The sequence below is a fragment of the Erithacus rubecula genome, assembly GCF_903797595.1.
Source record: "Erithacus rubecula genome assembly, chromosome: 3".
In the NCBI taxonomy this organism is placed as follows: Eukaryota; Metazoa; Chordata; class Aves; order Passeriformes; family Muscicapidae; genus Erithacus; species Erithacus rubecula.
The window spans coordinates 100,573,799-100,591,570 of NC_136689.1; the positions used below are offsets into that span (position 1 = coordinate 100,573,799).

The following is a 17,772-nucleotide window of genomic DNA, read 5'->3' on the forward strand; positions in this document are numbered from 1 at the left end:
TGTTCCCAAAGCCAGGTGAATGCTCCATAGGTTAGATTTTATCTTCTGGAAAACTTCTTTCAAAAACACAGTGATAATACTTGCTAACTGAGGGTAATCAACTGTTAGAAACTTCAGAATTCAATTAATTAACTTTTACCTTTTTTTTTAATTAGTCTTCCTTTCTATAAAAATATTTGAGGTCCTAGAATCTATTGTTGGCCTTCTTGTGGCTGCTTGTGTTTCATGAGAGATAACATGAGTGTTGCTGTTTTGTTAGGTTTTGTTTGGGTGGCTTGGGGTGGGTTTTTTTGTTTATTCAGTGCATAACAGAAGAGCAGTTTTGGAATTATTTGCCAAATTGAATCAAGTCTTTGAAAATGCACATAAACACTCAAGCCTTTTATGCATCCAGCAACTGTATACAAATCTGTGTAACAGATGAACATACAAAGTCTGCAGGAAGAATTTAAGGGCTTAATGAATGCTTGTTGTTACCCATCTTTCACTCTGCACTGAAAATTCTGCCAACAACCTGAAAAACACAGGAGATCTGACACTCATTATGTTGTGATGCAGATAATTTAGATAATTGCTGTCATCCTACAGCTTGGCTGAAAGAAGCTGAATAAAACCAATGTGGCACTTATTTAAACACAATCTAGTCCATCTAATTGTGTCCTGTGAGTTTTACCATCCCTATTCTGTTTGTACTTCCTGTTTCTCAGTTTTGATTGTCATGTATTTGAACTATTACATGCCTTGCAGATTCTTTTAACATTAGAAAAGTCTTTTCCTTATGTGTGTGCAGAGCTCTGCAGCAATTCAGTACTAAACTGGTGCCTCTGGACATTGCTGTAACTGTATTTACCTTTGCAAAGAAATTTCAGCAGGAATATAAACTAAGTTGGTAATTTATTTTCTAGAAATGGCTACAAGTTCCTGTACTGTTCTGCTCGTGCCATTGGGATGGCAGATATCACCAGAGGTTACCTGCACTGGGTGAATGACAAAGGAACAATTCTCCCCAGGGGCCCTCTCATGTTGTCCCCCAGCAGTTTGTTTTCTGCCTTTCATAGGTAAGCATGTGGGATTTCTTGTATCAGTTCCCTCCCCATTTCAGAGAAAGAATAGGTTAAAAATACATGGCATTACAGCTATAACGAAATGTTCCACTCTGGGTTATATTTGCTACTAAGACTTGATGTCCCTCAAGTGATCATTTAAAAACTCTTTTGTCTGATTTTTACTTGTATACTTCTGTTCCTGGGAGCATGCTAGAAGTGGCTACACAACATATCAGTCCAAGAGGAACTCATTTTCCTTTCTCTTTGTTCATCTAGTCCATGACTGATGACTCTTAAGTTCTCTTTATATCAATACGTTTTTTTCAAGCACATCTTCAAGGTTAGCAGTGCAGTACTACTGCACAAGGTAGAGAAAAAAAAAAAAAAAGTCTTGCAAGTATAGACTGTCATGTGAAATGATTTTGTAGTGTTAGGATTGCTCCATATACAGCTACTTAAAAGAAAATAAAAATTGTGGGGTTCAGGTATGGTTCAACTCAATTGATCTTTTCGACCAGCCATAGTCTACCTGTTCTTCATGGGAGGAGCTAATGATGGACAAGTGTTTGGGGTTGGTTGTGATTTTGTTGGGTTTTTTTTTATTTTTAATTTTGTTGGGTTTTTTAGTTTGTTTTTGTTTTGTCACAGATGGCAATGACAGCAACTTCCATTAAAGTCTTGGGCCTTAGGCACTTTTGTCAGAGACAGGAATTTTAACAAATACACTTAAGTGTACTTGATTAGATCTTCTAATTCAGATAGTCAGCTACAAAAAAGCAGTTCACAGCTGCCTTCACATCTGGGACTTCCATTCCCATTTATACTTAGCCTATGCACAGTATTCACCTTTTTTTTTTTTTTTACTGTAGGTGTTGGAAAAGAGAGAATGTTTGTTTCTTGTATTGTTCTTGGAGAGCTACTTAGGGCTGTCTATATAATTACCAATGCTAGCAACAGGAAGCAATGAGACTATAAATACCAGTTAAATGGGGAAAGGAGAATACCTTCTATCAAATCATAATTTAGAATTTGACTGTTGAAATTTTATTTTAGGGAAGTCATAGAAAAGAAGCCTGAGAAGTTCAAAATCGAATGTTTGAATGATATCAAGAATTTGTTTGCTCCCAGTAAACAGCCTTTCTATGCTGCTTTTGGAAACAGACCCAATGTAAGTGCCCCTTTCTAACTGAATAGTTAAAATGTTTGCACTTGAGAAGCAAAACAGTCACTTTTCTTTTTGTGTTTGTGAAAATTTGAATATGGAAATAGGACACTGCTGCTTTTATGGGTTTGAGCAGGAAAAACTACATGCAGATACCTTAAATAAAAGCTGCTATAGCTGCTTATATGAGAAAGGTTGCAAAGATGCATTAATATTCTCAGAATTTTATTAAATACGTCCACCTTTCCAAAATATTTTAAAGTATTTTTGAGTACTTTGTGACCTAAGGGCATTAATTCAGTGCTTTACAGTCTTGAATCCCTTTCTGGGTGTACAGTTCCTGTATTTTCTCTGCAGCTCAGTGCTTCTGTAATTGAGTGAGAAAGGAGAAGTATTGTCACAGGGGGTGGTGTTGTGTGGTGTACACTGTGCATGTTTGTGGTCCTAGGCTAGGGCAGAGGCATTAAGTGTTTGGGGGCAGGGGTGTGCATGTGTATGTTTTGGGAGTGGGGTTTTTTGACTGTTGTTTGGGGATTTTTTTTTAAGAGGCAGTTTTATTGTAGCCTTTTTGGATCAGCTTTTCTCGTTCCTTTGATAAATTGCTTTTTATCTCATTCAGTAAGGAAATACTGAAGCATGTGCTTGTGTTGGTGCTTTTGCAGGATGTATATGCCTACATGCAAGTGGGAGTTCCAGACTGCAGAATATTTACTGTAAATCCAAAGGGTGAACTGATCCAAGAACAGACTAAGGGAAACAAATCTTCGTAAGACCATTTTTGTTATTTCAGCTAAAGAAAGTGTGTAGAAATGGGGTTATAAATTAATTGTAGTTATGTTTGATCTCCTTTTACATATTACTTGTGCAAAACCTTATTTTCCAGGTACTTACAGGTTTTCATACTTGACTGAAACTTTGCAAAATGAAAATTGGCAGAATAAAATTGAAAATTGCTTCTGTGGTAGTGGGGCCTTTTTGTTGGACTAGAACTTTCTGGTCTAGACTTCTAAATCTGCTTTTGGCTACAGCTGAACAGTAACTAGATTGTTAAATAATTTTTTCTTCTTCTTTAATACAGGTATTACAGACTAAGCGAGCTTGTGGAATATGTGTTCCCATTGATTAATAAAGAACAGAATTCTGCATTTCCTTGCCCAGAATTTAGTTCTTTTTGCTACTGGAGAGAGCCTCTTCCTGACCTTAACATGGATGACCTGGCCTGAAAAGTACTTCTCACCAGGAGATGGAATTTCATATTGAGCTACTCAACTTCAGTTTAAATGTGAAGAACTTTCTTAATGAGGATGCTAATTTATATATTGGTACCGTAAGTCTTACTAAGGAAATCACTTTAATTTCATTGGTTCAAAACAAAGAAAATGCAAAGCTGCTGTCTGTTTTTTTTTTGTGGGAAGGTGTGTGGATTTGTGTTTGTTTGTTTATTGTTTGTTATTATATACCTGTTCTAAGGCACTTGAGATTGGCCTGTCATTGATGGTCATGGTACCCAAGTGCTTCAGGGCAACTAAATGCTGAGGTGAAATATGACTTTGCATTTTCATCAATACAGACTTTATTGTAAACATAGATTATTCTTTTTAAGTTGTCTTAAGGATATTTTCTAAAATGAAGCCAAAAAGTGTATGGAAACTGCCAAATAGAATGTCAGACCTATCAATAAAGAACGTGGTTTAATGTTCAGATGGGCATTTAGGCCATTTTTGAAAGGAGACAGAGCGTAAGACCACTGTGCTCTTTCTCAGCTAGAATACAGAAAATGTACAGACCTTACTAGCCTGACAGATTCTGAAGACATAAAATTACTCTTTAAATGTATATATGCCTTTTGTTATATATACAAGACTGGGCTTGTACAAATCACGCTCAAACTAACTCTGCTTATTACTTTTTTTTTTTTTTTTTTTTACACACAATGTTTAAATGATTTCATGAGCTTGTTAAAATGAAAATTGTCTTCAGACACTTGTATGGCTTTTGTTGTTTTCAGGCTGTGCTGTGTCATGGTAAATTTTCATCAAGAAAAATCTTGGAACATTTCTGTAAAAGTTGGGGAGCTGGCATTTTTATTTCCTTTTTCAACACAGAGATAATGTGTATGTGTGTGTATGCTGTGTAGGCCAGTAAAATGTATGTATAGATTATATTCAGGGAATTGTAATACTAAAATTATGTATTTAATTTTTTAATTGTCTACTGCAGGTCTTTCTGGAGTTCTGTATTGCAGGTTTTCAGTAGCTGGAAGAAAATGCAACTCACTAGTGAGGTTCCAGCTGTGAGAATGGTTAAATGCTGCAGAGCAGAATAAAAACTTATTTTCTTTTTCCTTTTTTTTTTAATTTTTTTTTTTTTTTAAAGTTTTGGGTTATCCACAAGCATCATGCTGGTCATTCCTCAGGTTCCAGTTAGAGCCTGGACAAATTACATTCCAGTTCTGGTGTTTATCAGCTATAAAAGCAGCTAATTGTTCTTTCTTCAAAAGTACTTGAAGGCAAAGGTGGCTGCTTTTTAAATTGACTTTGCATTTAACTTATTTTGGACAAAACTATGGTGAGACACTATCATTATACCAGCCTAAAGGGCTTAAGGACTTCAGTCATTTAAACATCTTTAAACACCAGGTCACTCGGTTTTCCTACCTGCAGAGTCATACATTTAGAGGATTTGACACCCCTCCAGGAGTATTTTTTTCTCCATTGTCAGGCTGTCTTTACCCACAGTTTTGATGTAAAACCAGCTAACTCTGGACAACTGGTGAACTGCTCAGGGGGGAGTATTTTTAAGTCACTATATAAAAGGAATTTTTCCCCCATTATAAAATTCTAGTGTATTCCTGTATTTATAAAACACTGGAAAAAGAGTGGAGGCAAGCAAAATCAACCTGGAATTTCTTTCAGAGCAGGAGAAGGAGAGTGGGATATAAAAGAGATACTTACATGTCACGGTGTGTCATGCATGTCAGTGAATTGAAAGGCATCTTCATTTTTAGTACTGTGAGAAGAATAATTTCTGTCGTGCTTGGTCACCAGTCTACTCAGTGTTTAAGTGGATTTCACAAGATTCAACTCAAAAGACATTTTACTGCTTTCTTTCTTGTATATTTTTTTAAATGTTAAAAGATTGCAAAACATGATTCCATGTATTTTTTTTCTTTTCTTACCTTTTATCCCATAGATTTCATTAGAAACTAAAACTTTCATGATCACTAAGTGCTTTGAATATCAATGTGATTTGAGCTTTTAAGTCACATAAATACTTTAAAATTAATAAAAATCCAACATAATAAAATATTTTAATTACTAGATTAAATATTCTATCTAAAGATTCTATTTTGCATAAAGGGAGTGAAGCAGCCTTTCCTAAACAGTCTTTCTGTGGATGTCAAAATTTGCTTTACCATGCTTAAATCTACTCTCAGTAGCCCTAGTATTACACAGCTTTTCTAAAAATAAAAGCACTTCATGAAACCATGATGAGTTCCCAAATGGGACAGATTGTTACCATGGTTTAGCTCTTTTTTGGTTAATACACTTTTTTCACTTGTTTGTTTTTTTTTCTTCAATTCCCTCCAACTTTTCAGACTGTCATAAAGATAAGCTGTGGATTTCAAGGTGGGGACTTGAGTAAATTAGAAGTGTGGAAAAATAGTATCAGGTATATCTCCAAATGCATGTGCTTTCAGCTGATATGAAAATGTGGGTTGTGTGAGTTGTGTTGGGAGCTCCTCATTCTGCTAACATGTCACTTTGCATTGTAGGAGTGTCCAAAAGGTTGCTTAATTTAAAAAATTGGTATTTTTTTTCCTCTGCGATAGCTAGAGTTTGATATTTGTTTTTTGATAAAATGTAAATGTTGTTGAGCCTTTCTGATATGAGTGGGCAGGGGTTGGGTTTTTCTAACTCTGGCTTATATTTGAAGCTTTTCAGATTGTTTGTTAACCCTGCTTGGGGACAGACTAGGGGGCCTGTCGTTGCATACCTGTGTTCTTGGGGCTGCTGGGCACTTTACTGACTCTAGAGCAGACATCTCATGGCTGTCAAACTGTGGGCTTGTGCTGCAATATTAATGTGGAGGGGGGAGATGAGAATTATGCATTAGCCTGTCCTTTGTTACCTTAGTGGAGAGAAGTGGCCTGAAACCAATGTTTGGGAACAAGTTGTGCTATGCTGATGTAAAACTAGCGCAAGCTACATCATTCTTTCTGTGAAAGAGGAACTTTAAGTGTGCCTGGCTGTGGGCACACGCACACCCCTGTTAAGACTGTGTTGTTGAAGATGCAGATCCTCTTAGCTTGGAACCCCTCAAAGGCTGAGTCAATGACACCTGTCTGGGAGTAAATAAGGAGCATTGCAATTCCAAATTTGCTAGTGACTTGGACATTACCCGTTTCTATAATGATTTAGAGATCATCAGTTTAAAGGGTGTGCATTTCTGGATTTATTTTTTTTTTTAATTTACTGTACCAGGCATGTTTGTACTTCAAAAGATTGGGCTTTCATTCCCAACAGTATACAAGTGCATGTGCAATCCTGGCTCATGTCTTCTTAACTTTGTCATCGGTATACACCTTCCAAAACCCTTTTTTTTTTTTTTCTTTTCAACTGGAAAATTTTAACACTTGTGTCAACTCCATTATGGAACTTCTGAAGCAAAATCTGAATCCATTTATGGTAAATACAAAAGAGATGAGATTTCATGTTAATATTTCATGCAAGTCTTCTAGAAAATGCTGTCATATGAATGAGTTGTTTAAATGACTGTAATGCAAATTCCTAATGAAACATCACAGATAGAGAATTTGAGATGCCTTTAAAGTAACACTTTTGCCTGAAGAAATTGTAGTTTCCAGAGTTAAAATTTTCTAAATAAAAAGGAATTGTTTGGAACTTTTTTACAGTGTTAATTACTTCCAGGTGAAAGTTAAAACATTGGTTTAATTTGAGGGTGGGAAAACTCTCTTCAGTCATTTGTTTCATTTTTATCTTGAAGATATGGAATATTTGATTGTTAAGCAACACAATCACTAATAAGGTAGTGTGTTTAAAATGTCAAATCTGTGATCATACCAATACCGTGGTTTTTGTTAAGACTGTCTTGGGTACAGCAACCCACACTTCAGTGCAATGTTTATTGGTGTTCAGAACAATGTTATCACAATAAAAACAGACTTAAAGTGAAATTTCTCTTTATTTTGTGTTTGGTGATTCCTTTATTGTACTGCTAAATGACTAAACATGGGGCTGTTAAAATTATGTTTAACATGGAATTCAAGTTGGTCTTTTCAGGACTACATTACATTTGATTTCTGTCACGCATGATTTACTTTTTTTTCAGAGTATTTATACAGCTGATAAAAAATTGCTGTCATCAAGCTTAACTTCTGTGCCAGTACCAATACTGGGTTACAGCTATAATGAAAAGCAAACATGCACTTGGTATTATAAGATATCAGGTAACAGAGGCACAGCTTGGAAATGTACAAGCTGCCTTGAAGAAAATGTTGTAATTGCAGTTTGAGCTCTTGTAAATCTGCCCTAATTTGGAGTTTTATCCTACTTCCATCAAAGTTGACTTCCCTTTCAAGGCAAACAGTATTGTCTTCCACAGAGGTTGTTTCATGGTTTGAAGCAAATATTGTGAGACCAGCTTGGAAAAGGGGCCTCAAGCTTTCAGGAGAAATTGATTTTCCTGGTCTCCTGCTGCTCTTGGTAAATGCAACCACCTAGCAGCCTGCATAGAAAACCTGACTGTTCAATCACATGATGATGGATCTGGAAAAGGTCAGTGATGCTGTGCCTTTCTGTGGTGTCACTGATGGTGTTTTACCACCTCCTGTGCTCTTGCCAGGTTTCCCCCATGACTCTGCTGACACACTGCCCTCATTCCTCACACCACAGTCTCTTCACTGCCCATCTTTCACACCCGGGTCCCACTGCATCCTTGGTGCTGCAGTGAGTGATTCTGCCAGTGCAAGCAGCAGAAGGATGGTGTGTCCTATGTATGCCACACGTTTGGATCTGTTGCCAAAACTTGTCTGAGCTGGCATTCTCCTGTGTCATCTTACTCTAATACACTCCTACTAGGGTGGTCTTGTTCTTGTGGATGGATTTTTCTGCCTTGGAGCAACTGGCTTCAATGTGTAAAGAAAAAAAATCACTGTTTCAAGGAACAGCCTCTCCATGCCAGGGCATTGTGCCTGGAGTTGTGTCATGCAGTTGGTGCCCTGAGGACCTGCAGCCCTGCACCATTGTGGTGGGAAGTATGTGTATGTCTGCTCCCACTCGAGAGCTGAGCTCTCACATTAGTGGTGAGTTCAGCAGGGAGTCAGCTCAGGAGGGTTTTCTGAGCAGGTGTCCCAGGTGCTGTGTGCACTCAGAGGTTTCACTGCTGGGCACAGCAAGGGTTTGTCAGGGTCTTCTGCCTAGTAGGGCCACTCCTGTGCAATGTGTTTCCGAAGCAGCCCCTTGCTGCTTTTCCTCCTTTCTCTTGCCTTAATTAATCACTTAATTTACAAGCACACAGAGCTAGATCACAGGCTGAGATAAGAACAATTTACTAGAAACAGTAATGAAACAAGAAACAGTAACAACAGGGATAGGAATGGCAGAGTACAATTCACATCCAATTGCTCACCACTGCTACAGAACTTAACCCAGTCCCAGCCAGAACCAGGTCAGTGGTTGCAAAGGTCAGTGATTGGTAAAAATGAACAAACAAAAATTCAGACAACTACCAATCCCCAAAAATCCCCAAACGACACTGTTTATGGGATCTCTTGTCTGTAAGGGCACTCCCCACACTGGACATTTCCTGTTCACTGGAAGCCACTGTGGATTCCCCATGCTCTTGAATTTCAAGCTGCTTTGATACACCACAAGGAAGAGTGTCCTGCCAGGGCCATGGGAATGGCTGGCTGCTCACTCTCTCAGTCACTCCTCATGGCAGCAGGATGGGAATGAAGCCCTGGAGTGATCTGTGCAGCTGCTCAGCACTCCTGGGCATGGACAGCCCTTGCTCCAGCTGCCTGTGGAGCAGGCACAGGCTCACTGCAGCATGGCAGGCTCAGCCCTTGCTGGGGTCATCTCAGGATCCCCAAGCCTTCAGTATTTAAGAGGCATTTGGACAATGCCCTTGACAAAATGCTTCAGCTTTTGTCCAGCCCTGAATTGGTCAGGCACTTGGAGTAGGTGATTGCTTTATGTCCCTTGCAGCTGAAATATTATCTTTGCCAGGAATCAGGGCAGTGACTGAGCAACTACGATGGACAAGAGCTGTGTTGGCAGAACTTCTATGTACTACAAAGCCTATGTAACAGTGCTTGACACTGAATAATCATTTCAAATATACATGTAAGCTTAACTGAGAAGCCAGAAACTGCAGTTCTAAAGACGGTGGAGAAGAGAGCAAAATTTTTGGCTTACAGTGCTGCTGTATTCCCTGGAAAGCAAAAGAGCATTGAGGCATTACACAAGAGGTAGGCTTTATTTAGATATATGTGCAGTTGTTTTCTGTCAAACAGTTTCTTCATGTTCCTGCATATTTCTCTCTTCCTTTCAGATTATTTTTATATATGCGTGAATATATGTATAGACATGCACACCTAAAGCATACTTTGAAATGCACTGTTCTTTTTGCTGAAAAATGTTAGTAATGTTCCTTTTTTCCACAATCAAGACAGCAAAATAAATGCCAAATCCTGCTTATGCAGTAACATGTCACAAGGTGTTGTTTGAAATCAACCATATACAAAAAATTGGCAGAGCTGCTGTTCTGCATCCCAAGTCTGCAGGGTACGTTGCAAAAAGGTTGTGCTGGCTAGAGCACAAGTCTGTCTTGTGATGACAGGAGACTGCCCCTAGGTATTCCTGGTTGCTGGATGATATGAACACTGTGCCATTATCCAGAAGCATCTAGCAGCCAAACTGTACCTGCTGAGCAAGTCTCAGTGGAGTGCATATTCCTCCCATCTCCAAGCTGAGCCCATAAATGCATTTCTAGTTTTAGTGAAAATGAGACCCATAAGCACTACTGGGCTGTAATACAAGGACTTAGCTAATCAGTAAACAATCACTTCCAAATGCATGCTATATTCTCAGGAAAGAGTTTAATCTGATTTGAATCTCCTGATTCAACTTGGGGAGCCCTTCACCTTGCTTTCCCAGCACATTGTAAAGCTGCATGGGGTGGTGATGGGCATGTTGTTTCAAGTTGCTTTCTTATTCTTTCTTGGCTCCATTAAACCAACTAGAGTCTCAGTGACACTGTACAAAGTTGCTGCAACTAACCTGGTGTACACTGAAGGAAATGTGATAGAATACCAGAGAAAGTCCTAATTGCTTTGAGTGTTCTCAAAGTGGACAGTAGAAAAATGTCTTCGCTGGCTCCAGAGATCTTAATAGCAAAATAAAATAATGAGGAATAATTTTTTTACACTTTGCAGTGAAAATTGGCATTCCTGCTTTGCTACAGTCTTTCCTGGGGATGACTGATTTATGTCACATTGGGGTTTTAGGATATGCTTGCTACGTTTGCCCAGAGCCAAATCTCTCTGACTGTCAGCATGCTGGCTTGGCTTCAGATGTTCTGCTAAAGCCCTGCCTCTGGGAACTCACCTGTCTCACAAGTGATGCTGCCCTGGGGACTCATCTGGTTTGGATATTTGCAGTCCCTGAGGAACCACAGGGGGTTGTGCCTGTCTGAGGGACTGTCAGACACATCTGCCTGTACAGCTTCTGCTGGCAGGGTTTGGGTTTCTTCCTGTTTTCATGTCAAATTAGAGCACTTGGCCCAACAGATACTGTATTGTCAAGAGTCTTGCAATTCTCTACCTACAAAGCAGGTCTAAAAGGTAGCACTGTGAGCTATGAAACAGACACTTGTCCTGTCTTAGAGCTCCTACCTACTGGACTTTTTTTTTTAAGGCTTTCTCAACTAACAGATGCTTCCTGCTTGAGCTTGTGGATTCTCCTGGATGTGGCAGTCAAATCATAAACCCACAGTGAGAAATGCTCCTTTCAGTGCAGGCCTTTCCATGGGCTGCTGATAATTCTCACCGAAGATGTAAATAAGATGGAAATGCTCTGTCAGCAGGCTCAAGGTATTCTGGAGCAGGGCTCTTGCTCCTTCCTTTGAACCTGGGCTGCTCTGTGTGGAGCCAACCTTTGTCAGGTCTATGAATGCATTTTTGCCTGAGTCTCTTCCAGTTGTTGCATTATTAATATTTAATCCCATTATTAATATTTAATCCAAGCACTGACTGGAGCAGAGACAAACTCAGGTTCCATCCTCCCTTTCCCTATTGATGGGCTACATCCCTGTGTTCTTCTCAGGTGGGTGAATATTCCACCTTGTAAGCTCCAGGAAAATAACCTCATTAGGAGGAATTGTGCCACCCACCCTGATTACAGCAATTACCAAGGAAGTGCAAATTAAGGGTCAAGTCCCCTTCAACAAAGGCAGGAATCTTAGACAGAGATTTCTTGTAAAAGGTCACAGCTAGAAATGAACAGAAAGCTGTCCTGAAAGGTCTAAAGGTGTCCTCAAAATGAGGTGCTGGGATTGAGCCCTGTGGTGACACAGTTTAGGGAATGCTCTACAGCAGTGTACAAATCCAGCTATGCTGCATTATAAGGGTTAAACCATCCCAGCACAGGCAGCAGCAGATCCTGGGTCTAAAGGGAAACTTTCTGGTGGAAGACAGTGCTGTCCCACTAGCAGAACTGGGCTTGTGAAGATCTCCTAGAAGTCTCCTGGAGCAGTTAGGTAATAATTAAATAATTGATTTGCAACTCTTAGCACTAAATTTGCACTGCTGATTCTTAAAAATTTCTCACTTGGAGGGAGGTGGAACAAAAAGGTTGTGTTTGCCAGCTAGGTCTCCCTAAGCACTCAGCTCATTTTGTTTGTTTCCATGAGTCATTTTTAAAACAGGCAACAATAATCTTGAGTCATACATAGTCTGGAGCCAGCTTCTTAGAGAACACAGCTTTCTTGAGGAGAGTGAAAAATATCCTGAAAGGAAAAGTGCTTCTCTGGATTTTATATGTAAGAAGAAAATATATTTTTAAAACAAACAAAAAAAACTGTATGATATGCTTGGCTTTTGAAAACACAGAAAACAACCCCTCCTGTCTGTCTGTCCCTACCATTTTGAGACCCAGAAAGGCATGGGACAGAAAGGACAAAAGAAAGCTCAGCCTCCCTCAAAGAAGTGTGCAGTTGCTGACTGCATGATAATGCCCAGGTCCAGAAATGCATACAGGGAAAAGAGACAGAGGCAGCTCCTTGGATCAGGCTGTCAAGTGCAAGTTCACTGTACATCTTTGGCTACTGACTAACAGCTGCTCTGTTAGAAACAGCCTTCCTCCTCTGAACACAGCCAGCCCTAGCTTCTGCTTATCTCCAACACCATCATTTCTGGAAATCAGGTGCCAAGAGATCTTCCCAAATCAGGTGCTTTAAAACTCCACTCAAAGCTTCCTTCCTGTGCTCACAACTCCCCCAGTGCAACCCTAGCTGCACTAGGACTGACTCAGAGGTCCTCTGTGGACAGAAAGGGTTTTTTGCCTGCTTTTTTCCAAGCAGTTCAGCTTCCAGGATATGATAGTTTGTTGTGGGAAGGCCCCATCTCATTGCCTGGAAACACAGTTATGAGGGAGTATCTGTTCCAAAACTAAAAGTAACAAAAGCACAAGTCTTCATCTGATCTCAGATGGGAAGGGCTTCAGCTAAATACAATGCATTGCTTACAGCACAGGGAGTTCTTCCCTCACCTAAAAAATGTTTGTTCTGAGCCTACAAACAGCTGTTCTGCATTTGTAATAAGGAAAATACACTGCACAAACCACTATGATAAATACAACTCTATGTGGCATGAACAGACTACTAAAAAACATCAGGTGATATAAAGAATGTACAGGTATCAAATGTATGTACATGTGGAAAATGAATATACAGTCCTACTCTCAGTTAAACATGGCTGGATTTCTTTTCAGCCACAACAGTGATCAAAATGCTAACTCCTAAGAGCCAAAGCATCATTTTTATTACCTCCACTGAGAAGTGGCCAGTGTGCAAAATAAAATACTTCTGCCTCAAATGTGTTTATCTGTTTAAGCTAAGAAAGCTGCTTTATCCATATAAATAGATGCTGAGTGTTAAAAACCTCACTCAAAAGTCCCAACGCAGGAGGCTGTAACAACTCTGCCAGAGGGCTGGTTTGTGCATTTGACAATATTGACTAATAACATGTTTTCCTTTATCAACCACTTTTCCTCTGATTTGTCTTCTACAATGCACCAAAGACAAAAACTTCCCTTCTAATGCAAATACTGCTGGACTGCCAGAAACAAACCCCGTAAAATATTTTCAACTTTCCAAATCACCATTTTTCAAAGTTGTGATTTTTGTGACTGCTTTATTAATTTCCAGCAGCAAGCTTTAATCTCAAGAGCATCATGAATAGCCAATCATCTTTTTTACTCCATAAATAAGGAATAGCTGTTCTAAATCTTTCAGTAGTAGCAACTGCACCTTGCATTCACATCTGCCCAGTGGAAAGCTGAGGCAAGTTTCCCTGCACTGCTGCTCCCACCTGAGTCACTCACCTTGTGTCCTAGCACTGAGCTTGGCCCTTAATGGCAAAAAGGAAAACTGATGCAGGTGAGTATCATTTTGCTTTGCACCACCACAGTTTGCAATTGCACTGAACAAATTGATTATGTCAACACACATCACTAAATAATATAAGGAGTAAAAAGTCATTAACCATATCCACTACAATTTCACTTTCTTGGCTCTGGTTTACTGAAAACATGAAAATAGCTGACCACAACTGTAAACTTGAGCAAAGATGTAAACTTTGATACACTAGGGACAATTTGAAAAACTAGGGAATAAATTGCAAAGGCAATTGAATAGGGAATAATAGTAGGGGCACAGTGGAGAAGGATCTATTGAGAACATACTTGTTGTTTAAACAGTTGTTCTGCTTGTACAGGTAACCAAGGGCTTGGGAAGGAGTTCATTTAGCTACAGGAGTTCATTTAGTCTTTTGTAGCTACCTCTGGAAACAAGGGCAAGGAAAATGTTTCCGTATACACTATAAACCCATCACTGAAATCAAATATATAAACTGAATATATTAAAGCTTTGAATTTTATTACACTTAATTTCTTCTGAATATCTTACCCTTCTCCCCTGTTCAAGGCAAACCTAAACATGAGAAATGGAAGGATAAAGGAGAACTCCACTAAACGTGGAGTACATTTCATCAGAGTCTGTGTAGGCCAGCTTGCCTCCCGTTACGACGACATTTACTTCATCTCCTGCTTTGAGGTGAAGAACAAGGTGGAACGTCCCAGGCCCCCCACAGGTCTGTTTCCCAGAGTAGGGTTTGTGATACTCCAGCAGTTCCCTTCTGTACCCAGCAGTGTGGAGCTGGGCCACGCTGGCGTTGGAGACGGACAGCACGGCTTCCACGTACTCGTCCCGCTCCGGGGCCAGCACGGCCGTGATCAGGTAGCGCCCTTCGTATGGAGAGGTGAAAATGCCTGCGGGAGAGAGACACACTGGGCTGGCCACAGCCACTCAGAACGGGACACTGACTGCCCAAACACAGCCACAGGGCCACCCACTGCTTCATAAGGCAACTGCAACGAGGGCAGCCTCAGCAGGGGACCGGCTGTGGGAAATGCTGACTCCATGGAGGCGAAGGCACACCTAACACCTCAGTGCCTCCAGTGAGGCAATCCTCCTCTCCTCTCCTCTCCTCTCCTCTCCTCTCCTCTCCTCTCCTCTCCTCTCCTCTCCTCTCCTCTCCTCTCCTCTCCTCTCCTCTCCTCTCCTCTCCTCTCCTCTCCTCTCCTCTCCTTCCTCTCCTCTCCTCTCCTCTCCTCTCCTCTCCTCTCCTCTCCTCTCCTCTCCTCTCCTCTCCTCTCCTCTCCTCTCCTCTCCTCTCCTCTCCTCTCCTCTCCTCTCTCTCCTCTCCTCTCCTCTCCCTCTCCTCTCCTCTCCTCTCCTCTCCTCTCTCCTCTCCTCTCCTCTCCTCTCCTCTCCTCTCCTCTCCTCTCCTCTCCTCTCCTCTCCTCTCCTCTCCTCTCCTCTCCTCTCCCCTCCTCCCCCCCCCTCCCCCCCCCCCTCCCCTCCCCTCCCCCCCCCTCCCCTCCCCTCCCCATGTGGCCAGTCCAGATGGACTTATTTCACCTGTTCAATGTGCCAGCATGGCCTGAGGTACCATAGAAAAGCCATGCTCCTGCCTGTGTAGCCTGTCAGGTGCTGTCTGGGTTTGGCTGTTACCTGTATTGGGGTTATAATAGTCCCCATCATTCACAAGCACTTTGTTGAAGTGAACCACGCCGACATCACTGGAGAAAGGCTTCTGTGTGAGCCCAGCAGAAAATGATACCAGAGAGGGCACAGCAGCAGAGGCAGGTCCTGAAATGGGTAACAGCATGAGTCAGAGTCATATCAGGATGATAACACAGTCTTTTCCCTATGATGCTTTATAATCCACTGCCTCTGTTCCTGCACATGCTCCACTTGGACTAATCCTGCCAGTTGCAGGATGCCAGAATTAGCAGAGTACTAGTTAGTATTACTGGCCCAGGCCCCAGCTCTTACCATAAAATTTACTGAGCACCATAAAATTCCTTCCTTGGCCACAGGTTTTTTGTGGGTTTTCTTCCCCTTCTAAGGAAACAGTACATGGTTTGTAAATGCTGGCAGTGGAAATCCTACCACCCTTCACTTCAACAATGCTTGTGCCAAAGACCTTCCTCAGGACAGAGGCTGCCTCTCAACTCTCCACTCTCCATCACTATCACAATGGCCATAGGAATGCTAAAGATTATAGCTCATGCCAGCTTTCTTTGTCATGTTCAGAAGCTGTGCACAGCTTAGATCTCCCACGTTCTCTGTCAAAGCATAGTGAAAATGGCTATAATGGTTATAAATGGTTATAAGACTATATAACATTTCAGTATTAATGCAAAGAGAAGCTTTTGTCTCTCTCCAGCACTTCTCTTTTGGGGGAATTCTCACTTTACAATTTTTTCTTCTTTTCTCAGCAGAACAAACAGACACTTAGGTATTTTATGGTGGCTATTTGGCTACTAGATGAACACTGCTGTTAGACTGAGTTCGATAAAACATAATTTGGACAATTAAGATTAATTTTTACTTTCAACAGACACTGCTCAGCCACTTATTAGTCCCATTCCAGTTACCTTCCCTTTAAATATTTTCCTTAAGGCATTACACACTGCTAGAAGTAGTCAATTCTTGCTGCTTTGTCTGGGCAAGTAACTAAACAACAAATGCCCTAAAGCTGTCCACAGCTGCTATTTCACCCTGTCCCTTCTGCCTTCCTTAAAATTAATGGTGGGCCTCTCCCTCTCAATCAGAGATGCCCATCAGCAACAAATGCTAAATTCACCAAATCCTGAATTGAAAGGGACCCACAAGGACCATCTAAGTCCAACTCCTGGCCCTGCACAGGACATCCCAGCAATCACAGCCTGTGCCTGAGAGCACTGTCAAAACACTTCTTGAAGTCTGCCAGGCTGGTGCTGTCACCACTTCCCTGGACAGATTGTTGCAGTGCCCACTTACTCTGGGTAAAAATGCTTTTCCTAAAATCCAATCTAATTCTGATGATGTTGCTTCGAAATTGAAGTTTAAAAAGTCACATAACTTAATCTAAAATATGGATATACAAATGTTCTGCTATCCACTGTTTTTCTGAGTAATTCAGCCTGGGGGGTGGGGAGGAGAAGACAAAGGGGAAGACATGCCTACAACTTCAAAACTGGCAGTTAACTGTGCTGATTTCCCTCAGGGGCTGGTAAGCAGCTGCCTCACGTATCTTTGGAAATCTTCTTATTCAGCATTTTGTCTCAAGCTCAGAAGATAGACAGAAGGTCTTTTTCATTACTCCTACCTGCCAGTGTGCCTGCAGGTGCTCCTGCAAGCTAAGAAGAGGTTATTTGAAAGAACCAAGATTAATGGCAGGAAATCTACTTCAACGGCTTCTGTAAAGCTTCACCACCGTAACTGAACACTACTGGCACAGAAAGCTATTCTCAGCTTACCCTGAGACTCCCATTAACTGAAAACACACCTCAGATTGTTGGCTCACCCAAAAGGTTTCCTTTGCCTGCAGTCACACTGCACAAATGGAACAAACCATGTGTTGCCTGCCCAGTAACACTGCTAGCTTTGGAGCAGCTATAGTCTGTTTGGTGTCATCCTGGGTTGGATCATCTGAATAAAGGAGTCACTCTGCCCTGGTTCTCCACCACTTCCTTCAAGATTTTCCTTCATTAATTGCTAGAACAGTTATTAGAAGTAACTACTTGTTGCTATGCTGATGAAATTGTTTCAGATCTGCAGCCTGGTTTAGCACACCATATATATCTATTCAAAGGAGAAATCTTAAACCTGTCTAAATATCCTGTAGATCAGTTCAGGGGTCCATGTCAGGAGACACAGTAAAGATGAATGTGTCTATGCCCTCTTCCCCTCTTCCCATCTTCTAGATGGAGTTGT

At 40.9% G+C, this 17,772-nt stretch overlaps 2 protein-coding genes across 3 annotated transcripts in view; one reads left to right on the top strand and one right to left on the bottom strand.

Annotated features, from left to right (window-relative positions):
- LPIN2 (lipin 2) overlaps window positions 1–7,415 on the top strand; it is a 43,205-nt gene extending 35,790 nt beyond the window's left edge. For both annotated transcript variants that reach the window (XM_079300742.1, XM_079300743.1), the window contains exons 17-20: window positions 906–1,058; window positions 2,100–2,214; window positions 2,871–2,974; window positions 3,287–7,415. In XM_079300742.1, the coding sequence (XP_079156868.1) occupies window positions 906–1,058; window positions 2,100–2,214; window positions 2,871–2,974; window positions 3,287–3,431 (517 nt within the window). In that variant the 3' untranslated portion in view covers window positions 3,432–7,415. The remainder of the gene's footprint in view (window positions 1–905; window positions 1,059–2,099; window positions 2,215–2,870; window positions 2,975–3,286) is intronic.
- A 6,592-nt stretch (window positions 7,416–14,007) lies between these two features.
- The window catches only part of EMILIN2 (elastin microfibril interfacer 2), a 31,054-nt gene continuing 27,289 nt past the window's right edge, over window positions 14,008–17,772 (bottom strand). The window contains exons 7-8 of the mRNA XM_079300741.1: window positions 15,523–15,660; window positions 14,008–14,777 (exon numbers count right to left, since the gene is read on the bottom strand). Coding sequence (XP_079156867.1) covers window positions 14,440–14,777; window positions 15,523–15,660 — 476 coding nt within the window. The 3' untranslated portion in view covers window positions 14,008–14,439. The remainder of the gene's footprint in view (window positions 14,778–15,522; window positions 15,661–17,772) is intronic.